Raw genomic sequence first — 13,268 nt, forward strand, 5'->3', positions numbered from 1 at the left:
AAAGTTGACCTTAGATGAATTTGGCTATTTGTTTTAGGTATTTTTGTTATATAGCTCTTCAACTGTTTCGGTACTTATACATCCCTCGGATTTCAATTGTTTGGCATTGAGCGTTCCTGATGAAGGTAAATACAGAAAAGCGCTTCGGACGCACGAAATTATTAAACGTGTTGTTTTCTATTTTTACAAGTTGTAGTGTACACATTTTTTTCTGTGAAATTTCTATTTAAACTCAGTTATGTTTTCATAAAAAGATGAATTACATCAGTCAAATATTAATAATATGATATCGGACGATGTACTACACGGGAACTGATATCTAACAGTACTGACCTGTAAGCAGATACTCGTCCAGAGCAATTGAGATGATCCCAGGGTTTGGGTAGTGTTCTTGTTGCTCTGTCTATGTTTTCTATGTTGTGTTTTGTGTGTTCTTGTTGTTCTGTCTATGTTTTCTATGTTGTGTTTTATGTGTTGTTGTTGCTCTGTCTATGTTTTCTATGTTGTGCTTTGTGTGTTGTTGTTGGTCTGTCTATGTTTTCCATGTTGTGTTTTGTGTGTTGTTGTTGCTCTGTCTATGTTTTCTATGTTGTGTTTTGTGTGTTGTTGTTGGTCTGTCTATGTTTTCTATGTTGTATTTTGTGTGTTGTTGTTGTTCTGTCTATGTTTTTTATGTTGTGTTTTGTGTGTTGTTGTTGTTCTGTCTATGTTTTCTATGTTGTGTTTTATGTGTTGTTGTTGGTCTGTCTATGTTTTCTTTGTTGTGTTGTGTGTGTTGTTGTTGTTCTGTCTAAGTTTTCTATGTTGTGTTTTGTGTGTTGTTGTTAGTCTTTTTTGTCGTTTTCGTTTTTTGCCATGGAATTGCCAGTTCGTTTTTGACTTGAGTTTGGTTATCACTTTTGTATTTTTAGCCTCTATTAGATTCAATAATAGCTCTTTGTTTTACAGACACCTGTTCGAGAACAAGATTATTTCAATAGAAGCAAATGCATTCTATGGATTAACATCACTTATGTATCTGTAAGTACAGACAGTACTTGTTGTTTAGCCAAATTCAAGAAGTAAATAATAAGAGTTAATTCTTCGATAACATTGTCATCTTTTCTTAGTTCAGGTGACATGTCTCATCATAATTTTGTACCCTAAATTAAAGAAAAATCTTTTTTTGTTCTATTTGAAACTTAGATCGTATTTTTAGTAAACTTTTGTTGTTTTTTTAAAGTTTTTTTGGGTTACTGTTATTAAAAATCATTTCAGTTTTAAACAGTCTGAGTTCCAAATGTCCATATCAACTGAAAATCTGTCAGATAAATTGATGACCCCAAGCAATTGAAATTTAATTTAACACTTCTACAATATAGATCACTTGATTTCAAATACTTTGCAGAAGTTTACATACCAACCACATTTCCAATATAGAACCCGAGATGTTCAAAGGTCTTGTTTCATTGAAGAGCTTGTAAGTATTCCATTACAACGTGCAAACACTTTTAAGTGTTTAAATAGTTATAATAATAAAACAAACCAGATTTGTCGATTTTGATTGGTTATTGAATACTAAATGTAATTTAATTTTTCTTGATGGCGTTCATAACTAGAAAAATATCAATACACGCTCCAAGTTGCATGGAAATATTCGCCAATCTTTAAAAAAAAGTAAAATAACAAAAATACCAAACTCCAAGGGAAATTCAAAACGGAAAGTCATTTATAAAATGGCAAAATCAAAAGCTCCAACACATCTAAAGAATGGAAAACAACTGTCAATTTCCTGACTTGGTACAGGCATTTCCTTATATAGAAAATTGTGGAGTAAACCTGGTTTTATATCTAGCTAAACCTCTCACTTCTATGATAGTCGCATAAAATTCAATTATATTGACAACAATGTGTGAGCAAAACAAACAGGCATCATAGGTAAAAACGTCAAAAATTGGGTTAACGCAGTCAACATTAATATATAATCTTACTCACTATAAAAACAAATTACCGTTTCAACAAGGAAAACTCAAAATTGACCATAGCACAATAACACAATGGCGGGATGTATAAGTACCGATCCACGTCATAAGTATATAATCAAAAATTGATAAACAGTAAAGGTTAAAAATATACAAGGACAAACAAGGGAACTTTAACACGTAATTAAGATGATAAACAACGTCAGTACCTATAATCTATACTTCAAGACCATCATGTATTATTTGTGAAGTTGATACGGAATATTTATCAACAAGGTCTTGGTATCTTCCAATGAACATTTGTAGAAACAGGACTGTGTTATTGCCCTTAAGCATGTTAGATATTGAATTGTTAACATTTTGCGTGTTTGTCATCTGGAAAATTATAATAGAAAGAAACAACCTTTAAATAGAAAAAAAATGATATACCGGTCAGGATTCAAAAACATGTCACATTGCTAAAACTGTGAGTCAACTCCCTAAAAATGTAATTACCATATAATTACGAGTTTTACCCATTGTTTGAATTTATGGCCAAAACTATGGTACATGAAGAAAAAATGTTAACCACAAAAACGATTAGCAAGACAAGATCCATGAAATAATTCAAGAAAGCCAAAACCAGGTCACCAAGGTCTAAATATGTCTCTTTCTAAAAGGAGTTATTGCCATTTAAAGACAATTTCTGCAATTATTTTGTATTTTAGCAAAAACAATATAGCATAGAGAGATCAACAAAATCAAAATTCAGTCAAAATAACAATCTAGTATGCAATGTATAAGTATGACAATTGTTAAATACAGCTATATGCACGTTAGCCAAGCAGGCTCTTTAAAGTCTACAGTTTGGAGGTTTGACTTAATAATCGAACGGTAAATTGGCTGCTGGATCCCAATTATTGTCAATTAACCTATTATATCTGTTATGTTGCTCCCCGAATTTTGTCAATATAACATAACTATAAACAACTGTCATACAAGTGGGAGGTTAGACTAGCTTTAAAACCAATTTTAACCGACCATTTTCTTCGGAAAATGCCTGTTCTAAGTCAGGAATACGGCAGTTGTTTTTCGTTTGTTCCATTGATTGAAATCATTTGATTTTGTCGGTTTTTCTGGACTTCCCCTTTTTTTATATTTGCCCTGGAGTTCGGTATTTTCGTAATACTTTTTTAAACCAGGTTACTTGTAGAACGCAGATCTTTCAAAGTTATAGCATACCTTACGTTTTTGCTTAAGTAAAAAAATAATACTTAGAAACTTTTCTTTTTGAAATATTGATATTGTTTATATCCGGTTTGGTAAGCTGTTCCTGCTGAAAGTGTCTACCGCTGGTTTGCAAATGTCATGTTAAAATTCCGTTGTTCTGATATGTTTTGATCGATAACCCCTGGATGTCCTTCTTGAACTGACGCGACATATCTATTCATTATATTTTGTAATGATATGTTCAAAAATTGATTATATAAATACAATTATTTTGATTATGCTTTCGACTGGTTGAAAAATGAAATCTATAGCAATGTCTTTCAAACAAATGTAAGTTCATTGAATTTACTTTTATTGTTCCAATTGTTTCAACTTTGTTTTTTTTCAGAGACCTATACGGTAATAATTTGACAACAGTATCAGCCAATCTGTTTGATTCAACGACAAATTTAGAAGAATTGTACGTATGATATACACAAACATGTATTTCCCCACGCGATACATGCTTAGACAAAACTGGAAATAAGTTTACGATAAACATCAAGACATTGGTTGTAATCGCTTCATAAAGGGTCTTAATTAGCTCATTTGACAATCAGTGTTTACGCCAATAACTCGTCTCTCAAAACGTACCAGCAATAAAAGCGCGGTTTCTTTGCTTATTGTGTGAGTTTATTTGCTGTGCATGTACTGATTTTATGTCATGGATGGATACCCCATATCCTTTGTTTTTCTATCAGATTGATTCGCTTCCTGTTCCTGAAGTAATATCAGACTTGAGCATTCATTCTGTTGTATCCTATATTGTGATGTTGTATACTGATTTTTCACGAAATTTGATTAGTGTTTCATTTGTTTTGGTTCGAGCGCAACTGATGAGTTTAATATAGAAAAATCACGCTTCTGGTGTACATAATTCCAAACCTGGTGTTTTTGATGAGTTTTTACTACTTGGACGATACCACTGCTAGTGGGCGATTCCTTCCATAGGGTATTAACGGCACATTTGATTGCACTTTTGTGTTGACATGAATACTTTATACGTTAACTCTCTTTAAATTAGCTGTTTGAAACATTAAGGTTTTCTACCTCTAGGCATAGAGAGCCTTGGTCGAATTTGGCGCATCTTTTCGAAATTATTTGTTTTAATCCTCACTAACTTCTTATTACATATAGCCCTTTAACTGTTATGATTCGGGCTCCACAAATGAGTCTTATGTAGACGAAACGCGCGTCTGGTGTTCCAAATTTAATCCACGAAATTTGAACTATGTTGGATATTTTTCTCATTAGCAATCATATTATCTCTTCTTATTTTGACTAGTTCTTATAAAAAAATGCTGTCATTGCTGGTTTTAACTAGCAGAAAGTAATATACTTCATTAAACAGTTATGAGGAGAGAAAAAGTATTATAACATTTTGTTCATAAATCATTCATTTTAGGGAATTACGAGGAAATCTGCTGATGTGTTGTACCATGATAGGTTTGATTGAATGGGCCCGAAATCAAACCAGATTGGACTCTTTTACTGGAAGATGCTCTGATTTCAACCAAACAAATGATATAAATAGCTTTAATTCAACAAACTGTCCAGGTAGATAGTTTATCATTTTTTTTCAATATGGACATGGTAATTAAGTTCGAAGTTGGATATAATATTTGATTCAGACTGTCTTCTGGAACAGTGAAGACAGTTATCCACGACATTTTAAATTTTTGACACGCCAAAATAATTACTTCCATTATTTTAAAATTTGTAGTCAAAGAAATAGTTAAGACGACAGAAATATTAGTTTTAGGCATTAACTACAAGTCCAGATTAAACGAAATATGACGATTTGAAGTGTAGCTTAGGTAGCTTATACATAGAATGGACATCCAAATGTCTTAACGATACCATGAAATAAGATGTTTAAATTTCATTTTATTTGACTCTCTATGGCGCACTTTGAATGTAAATGAAATTATCATGTCATTCTTTAGAACTACAGTGTAGTATCAACTGGCCAATACGAACACCTAATGTTTTACGAGTACTTAAAATTTATACCCTTTAATCAATACTACATTATTTACATTTATCCTGCAATTGGGTGTCTTATCATACATTAACAGCCCAACAGATATCGCTAGCTGTATTTGTATACTATACAGATATCGCTTCAAAGCTCCGCCCATTGCCGGACTACTTTTGTGAATTGCTGTTGACGGGTGTTGTATGGGCGTCTTTTATTGACAATAAATTGATTGCATTGTATTGTTTTGTATTTTATGAACTTTCGTGACCTCAAAATGTGTATTACAGTTGCATTCCAATGACGTATTGCTTGACCTTGTTTGAACTATAAATTAGTTAACGTTCTGTTTGTTTTCAATCATTTCTTTAGAACAATGTGAAATAAAAATGAAATATTTTGTCTTCCATTCTTTTAGACCTTTGGTTTTGATTTTATATTTTAAATGTTATAAATGTATTATTGTCATAAATGCATTACATGTGTAACACACAAAATCAACCATGTCAATAATCAGTGAATGTCACGGTCAGTTCGAAATTCTGAAGCGTAGGACAAATCATACATTTTTGTCTTAAATCGGACATTGTTTTTGCTGATTTTTTTTCTTTTTACTGTTGAAATTATTTGTTATGTTAGAATAATTATCAACTTTGATCGATGTATTATTGTTGACCATGCGAGAGTCTTTTCGGCGTACCGGTCATCGGCTGATTGTGTGATTTTTGTTTAACATTACTACGCGGGCCTCAAAGGTAAAATAAACAAAAACTAATTTATTTTAAATCGAAAATAAATGCAATAAATGTGAGTTTTTTTTTTTTGTCTTTCAAAGTACAAACAATGTACAAAATTAATTGCAGGATAAAGACAATAACTGTTTAGTGTCTTAAAATATCAGCTGTATTTGTACTCGGCTCGAAACTTCAGCGAGCTATTACTCCTGTTTCGAGCTGAGCACAAACACAGCTGATATTTAAAGACACTAAACAGTTATTGTCATAATAAGCTTAGTATCACTGATGGTTTTTTTTTCAAATATGACGCCTGTTTAACAAAGGCAGTTTACGGCATAAGTCGACCAAGAAAGTATATCATATGCGAAAATATTTCTCCGATGTAGTACCATATAAAATGACAAAACAAAAAACTGATTTTGTCAAAATAACATCAGAGGATGTGTTTTACCTACGTCAAAGTCAAAAGATCTCTAGTTAGCTGGTTGCCTGTGTCAATCATCTTTTTCATTGAGCTATGAAACTGTGGTTTGATCTACAATTCTCATGATTCTTTTTTTGTGGTTTCCTAATTTCGTTCGTCCTGAAACGATCATACTGATTCAAAATAGTCAATGGTAAAGTTAAGATAGGACATTTGGAAGTTTAAAAGTAAATAAAAAAAATACATGTATATATTAAAGCCATTAATGGTATCTATCATCCATTAGACCACGTTGTGGAATGATTTTGTTGATTAACTAGACGGAAAACCAAGCGGTTATTATTCAAAACGAGGAAATTCAATGCTTGGTCGCGGAAGGATGTATATAAGTCTCGAAATCAAAATGATGTACAAAAAATAATTACGCATTTCGGCTGCTTGTTTCAACCAAAGATTTGTTAGATATTGATGTCGCTGGGTTGCTTTCTCATTTACGCATACCAATGTTCCTTATATTCATACATACATGCTAGGACGAAAATGCTGGATTCTTTTTATTTATGATAGTTAGTATGGTGAACAAAAATTTTGTCATGTGGTCGCAAGTTAGGTATGGTCAAAGTATTAGAGCAAGGCAAAGCTCTCAATGGAATATCAGTCAGTCATTATATCTGACTACTGTAGATTTATAACCTCATTTATTTAATGTTCAATTAAAGGCACAAACTATATTAAGGGTATACTATGCAGTTACAGAGGATGCTATGACGTCGCTAACTTAAAAGTTCTTTTCGCGACGTCAAACTGTCGCACATCGGGAAAAGATGTATTGTTTTACTGATTTTAATCATTATCTTGAAAACATGAAAAGGGGGACATCGATCCCCCTCTTCTTTTTCTGTTTTTTTTTTTTTTTTTTATAAAAATAACATTTGTCTTGATTATGTATGAAGATTATTTGTACCAACTTTTATGATTTAATCACCAATGATATTTTTAAGTGAATTATTATACATCAATAAAAACCGTTTTTTATATGAAATAAAGACAATTTAATCAAATTCAACTATTTCCTAAGAATTGTTACATAAAGTTAAAGCATACTTATGAAAAGAAGATATTCCAAATATTTTACAAAAATCCGCTTGTGTTTATCTTTTGAAACAAAAAAGTTAGATGTGCATCCGAAATTTTGAGTAAATGTCTAAAATTGCGTCCCCATTTATCTTTTAGTAAAATATGAGGGTATATTTTTTATTAAATATTTGAATGGACCAGTTGAAAAATAGCTTGTAATTTTCGTCAACAATTCACCGTGGGAACAAAACTGTATCGAATGCTCTTAAATATAGGATATTAATTATCATAAATAAGGTAAATATTGAACCTTTTCAATTTTCTTAAATGTACAATTTAATACACCGAAGAATTTGATAATAATTGATTTGTTTTTTTGTTTTTGTTTTTTTTTAAGTTGACGGCGAATGGGGATCCTGGTCGACTACGCCATGTTCCGTTACCTGTGGAAATGGTTTTATATTTCGATATAGAAGTTGTGACAGCCCATTTCCTTCTAAAGACGGACAACTTTGTGTTGGCACTAAATTTGACTTCCTAAATTGTAGCTTGGGGAATTGTCCAGGTAAATTATTCGCAGAATATAATAACAAATACCTTTATAGGGATAAGATGCTATCAATTTCTAATTAGCTGAATATCCCATAGGTTGGCTATGTGAAATATCTTGTATTTTATATAAGTATTAAGTTTGTAGTTTTGTTTCTGTTTAATTAACGTATACTGTATCATTTGTTTTATATTAAGGGCGTTGGCCGCAATAATTTTTTAACTTTACATTCGGATGTAGACTCCAAAGATCATACAGAAAATGTGCTTCCTTCCTGCTGCAATCAAATATTTTTGAAACAAATTTCACAAATTGAAAGTAATAATCAAATGAGAGATATTCCTGTCTAGAAATAAGAAGAATGATGTATGATTGCCAATGAGACAACTATCCACAAAAGTTCAAATGAAGTTGATGTAAACAATTATAGGCAATCGTACGGCCTTCAACAATGAGAAAAAACCTATACCGTATAGTCGGCTATAAAAGGCCCCGACATAAAAAATATAAAACAATCAAATTGAGAAAACTAACGGCCAAACATTTTTAACAAAACAATTTACGAAAAAACAAATATGACTGACATGAACCAACGAAAATCACTGAACTGCAGGCTCCTGACTTGAAACAGGCACAAAAGAATGTGGAGGCGTTAAACATGTTTGTGAGCGCTCAATCCTCCCATAACCTGAGACAGTGGTGAAACAGCACAACATAAGAACAAACTATAAAAATCAGTTGAAAAAGGCTTAACTCATCAGATCGATACAAAGCAAAACAATAAAAAAAAAACACAGACCTGACGTGGCAGGGTATTTATCCATCCCTCATCCCTAACAACTAAAAAGACACTAAGTACAGGTCTGAGAGTACTCGCAAGTTACTAACAGCTGGTTCAAAGCCAATAACAACTTATAAAAAAAATCATTTATCTAAGACTAAAATATCTATCAGTACACATCCAACATCCGTCTGTGTATGTATATTACCTTTAACGTAATCATTTTTTTCTTCTTTTTTTTGTTACATGAAAATTTTCCAAATACATATACTAGTAACTGCAACATCAGATCATTTTTGTGTAAAAGAGGGCAATGTGTATGTAGTACTATTTGTAAATAGAAAAAAAATATACGTCGAAAAATTATCAATCAAAGGATAGAATAATGTCCACAATATCTATGAAATAAACTCGAAGCAATCGCTATCACAGAAAAGGGTCCAAAATATCGAGGAAATAAACTCGAAGCAATCGCTATCACAGAATAGGGTCCAAAATATCGAGGAAAAAAACTCGAAGCAATCGCTATCACAGAAAAGGGTCCGAAATATCGAGGAAATAAACTCGAAGAAATCGCTATCACAGAATAGGGTCCAAAATATCGAGGAAATAAACTCGAAGCAATCGCTATCACAGAATAGGGTTCAAAATATCGAGGAAATAAACTCGAAGCAATCGCTATCACAGAATAGGTCCAAAATATCGAGGAAATAAAATCAAAGCAATCGCTATCACAGAATAGGGTCCAAAATACCGAGGAAATAAACTCGAAGCAATTGCTATCACAGAAAAGGGTCCAAAATATCGAGGAAATAAACACGAAGCAATCGCTATCACAGAATAGGGTCCAAAATATCGAGGAAATAAACTCGAGGCAATCGCCATCACAGAATAGGGTCCAAAATATCGAGGAAATAAACTCGAAGAAATCGCTATCACAGAATAGGGTCCAAAATATCGAGGAAATAAACTCGAAGCAATCGCTATCACAGAATAGGTCCAAAATATCGAGGAAATAAAATCAAAGCAATCGCTATCACAGAATAGGGTCCAAAATATCGAGGAAATAAACTCGAAGAAATTGCTATCACAGAATAGGGTCCAAAATATCGAGGAAATAAACTCGAGGCAATCGCCATCACAGAATAGGGTTCAAAATATCGAGGAAATAAACTCGAAGCAATTGCTATCACAGAATAGGGTCCAAAATATCGAGGAAATAAACTCGAAGCAATCGCTATCACAGAATAGGGTCCAAAATATCGAGGAAATAAACTCGAAGCAATTGCTATCACAGAAAAGGGTCTAAATATCCAGGAAATAAACTCGAAGCAATCGCTATCACAGAATAGGGTCCAAAATATCGTGGAAATTAACTCGAACCAATCGCTATCACTGTTTTTTTTTTCAATACAATGTAACAAGAATATGTCTTCATAGGGAACCATGCCCCGCTAGCACTATCATTGGTTCATGTTAAGTGTGCCATGAAATCTTTTGGTCAAAATCTTAATTTGGCATACATTTTAGAAGTTTCCCTTACAAAAAAAAAAAGGTTTAAGTTGATTTGACAAAACATTCTTGGTAAATTACCGTAATCAAACATTTTATCATGAAACGGTCTGAACTAACAGACGAACACACAGACAAGAAAGCATAATACCTACATAGGCTAAGAATTAAATTATTTTAAAAATCATGTTTTGTATTGTGTTGTTTAATTTATAGCGAGCGTGCGAGTCAAGGTCGTTAAAACCCCGCTAGTAATGGATCACTCAATAGCATTGCCCATGCAAATGATAATTGTCGACAAACTGATAGTGTTATAATATTATCCCTTATGGTCAGCATAGTAATTGATAAATTAAAGCATTACAAATTATTTCGATCAGGTAATAACTATGCTAAAAAATTGTCCTAGAAATTTGTATTGCCTGGTTTTGTAAAATAAACTTATAATTTGCTACAGACAATAAATGCAGTAAATAGGAAACTCTATAATGAATATTATTACATTTCCAAATGAAGTTCTATAACTAGAGTAACAGCATTAAGTAAAAATACAAAACCGTGTAAAATATAAGCAACGACTGAATGTGAGCTTCGTGTTTAAATTGGTCTTTTTATATTTCATTTTAACAATACGGTTTTTTTCTATGATATTCTGTTCTTTTTTCATATCAGATGTATTGTTACTTTGATTCAATTTATTGTATTTACAGAACCATGCAAAGAATCAGACAAAACATCAGGTAATTACTATTAAATGAAACTTTCATGATCTTATTTGGTGCCATGTATTCACGCTTACTTTATTCATAACTTTCATTTAACTGCAACTATCATGATCTATATTTTCTCTCTTTTATGTTTGTATCCACATAAGATATAGGGTTTATCTTTTGCGTTTTCATTAATTCATGGCATATATTAATTTAAACAGAGTGTTCTTGAATGTTACAAAAAAAATACATGCTAGCTTGAAATTATATATTGATTACTTCTTTTCAAATAGAATGGAAGAAAGCAAAAGAAGGAAAGTGGAGAAGAAACCGCAGAAGACAATTACATTAAAGACAAGATATATGTTGAAAATGGATATGTGGGACACTAAAAGAACACATTAGTTGTTTTTATTTCTAAAAAGATTGATACGGGAATTATATTTAGTTTTGTCGCTTCTTATCTAAGATTGTTTAAATTATTTCTTTTGCGTTATACAACACCTATTTTTACCTTTTGTGTAAAGAAGAACATTGTTATTTAGTTTTGGTGGCATAATTTGTATAAAATGCATATTCATTATAAACAAAATATTCTATATATTTTACACATATATATTTATAGACAATAGTAAAATCAGGTTATAAAACAATGTATTTTGGGATAATTACGTTTAGACTATATCATGTTGCATTGTGGGATTATAGATACGTTTATGTTGACATTTATGTTGCTGTTATTATATATCTTATGTTTAATTTCTGTTTTATTAAAAGTGGGTATCAATTCATTATCTTCAGGTTTTTGTATTTTACTGCACAATAATTAGCAATATCAATAGAACCAGGTACTTGTATCCTATAATATACTCGCAAAAACTAATTATTCCACATTAGCTAGATGTATAGTTAACCCCGCTGCATTTTGGCGCCTTCTCCAAGTCAGGAACCTCTAGCATTTAGTTTTCTTGTGTGTGTGTATTTTTTTAATTAAGGTTCAATTGTTTGTTTCGGAGTTTAGTGTGGCGTCCATTTCGCTGAACTATTAATAGTATACAATATTGGTTAGTGGTCAGCTGAAGCACGCCTCCGGGTGCGGGATTTTCTTGCTGCATTGAAGACCCATTAATGGTCTTGGCCTGTTTCTGCTCTTTGGTCGGGTTGTTGTCTCTATGACACTTTTCTCCTTTCCATTCACTATTTCAATGTATCTTGATTTTACTTTCTATTAATAATCAGAAATAATTGTTTGATTGAAAACACGAATACCTGTTTCATTTATATTTTTACATCCCTTCATCGTGCAATAGTTAAATTACCTTTATGGTTTTCAGTATACCCATATTCTGTTAGAATAAAAATAAATTGTGTTATGATTGCCAATGAAATAAATCTCCATAAGAGCCAAAATGACATAGTTGTAAGCAACTATAGGCCGCCGTACGGTCTTCAAAAATGAGCAAATTCCATACTACACATGTACAGCAAGCTATACATTTTTGTGGCCCTTTATAGCTTGATGTTCGGTGTGAGACAAGGCTCCGTGTTGAAGGCCGTACTTTGACCTATAATGGTTAATTTTTACAAATTGTGACTTGGATGGAGATTTGTCTCATTGGCACTCATACCACATCTTCTTATATCTATATAAGGCTCCAAACTGACAAATGTAAAACAATTGAAACTGAGACGAGATAACTAACGGCCTGATTTATATACAAAACAATAATCGAAATACAAACGTGATAAACAGCAACATACGACAACAAGTTAATAGACAGCTCCTTCCTTGAAACAGGCACCTAAAGAATGTAACGGGGTTAAACATGTTTACGAGCACCCAACCATAGTCCATTTTTTCTTCTATTTCTTATATTAAAATAACAATAAAAACAATAGGTTTGTCCGGTAAAAGAGGTCATCCGGGACGAAGGTCGGTAAATTTGGACACTGGAAAATAAGATATTGGATAGGGACAGATATGTTGACTTGTTTTACGTCCCCATTCTGACCGGTCGTGGCTGCGTATAGTGCTGAGCTTGTACATCTAGCACAGTCAAAGGTTTTACTGCCGGTAGAAAAATATCAAGAGTGACCATATTTATAATTCCCAGTTACCCTAGGCATTCTATTAATACGTCTGAGCCCTTATGAAACATATGAAATATGATAAAAAAAAATGTTGTTTCGGACGCAAAAAAATAATAATTATTATTTTCATTTACAATAATCGCTTCTGAAATAAAGTATGAGTTTCGAAATACTAGTATGATAAGTGTTATATTCATAA

General features: G+C 32.2%; 1 protein-coding gene across 4 annotated transcripts in view; it reads left to right on the forward strand.

The window, feature by feature from the left end:
* The window catches only part of LOC127701627 (protein slit-like), a 97,029-nt gene that overhangs the window by 24,597 nt on the left and 59,164 nt on the right, over window positions 1-13,268 (forward strand). Inside the window, exons 6-12 of one of the 4 annotated variants that reach the window (XM_052205603.1) lie at window positions 949-1,020; window positions 1,388-1,459; window positions 3,559-3,630; window positions 4,615-4,766; window positions 7,823-7,990; window positions 10,979-11,008; window positions 11,272-11,770. In XM_052205603.1, coding sequence (XP_052061563.1) covers window positions 949-1,020; window positions 1,388-1,459; window positions 3,559-3,630; window positions 4,615-4,766; window positions 7,823-7,990; window positions 10,979-11,008; window positions 11,272-11,330 — 625 coding nt within the window. In that variant the 3' untranslated portion in view covers window positions 11,331-11,770. Of the gene's footprint in view, window positions 1-948; window positions 1,021-1,387; window positions 1,460-3,558; window positions 3,631-4,614; window positions 4,767-7,822; window positions 7,991-10,978; window positions 11,009-11,271; window positions 11,771-13,268 lie in introns of those variants that run through there. The other 3 variants (XM_052205604.1, XM_052205605.1, XM_052205607.1) reach the window with 3 other exon arrangements.

Source organism: Mytilus californianus, unplaced genomic scaffold (assembly GCF_021869535.1).
Source record: "Mytilus californianus isolate M0D057914Y unplaced genomic scaffold, xbMytCali1.0.p SCAF_5, whole genome shotgun sequence".
In the NCBI taxonomy this organism is placed as follows: Eukaryota; Metazoa; Mollusca; class Bivalvia; order Mytilida; family Mytilidae; genus Mytilus; species Mytilus californianus.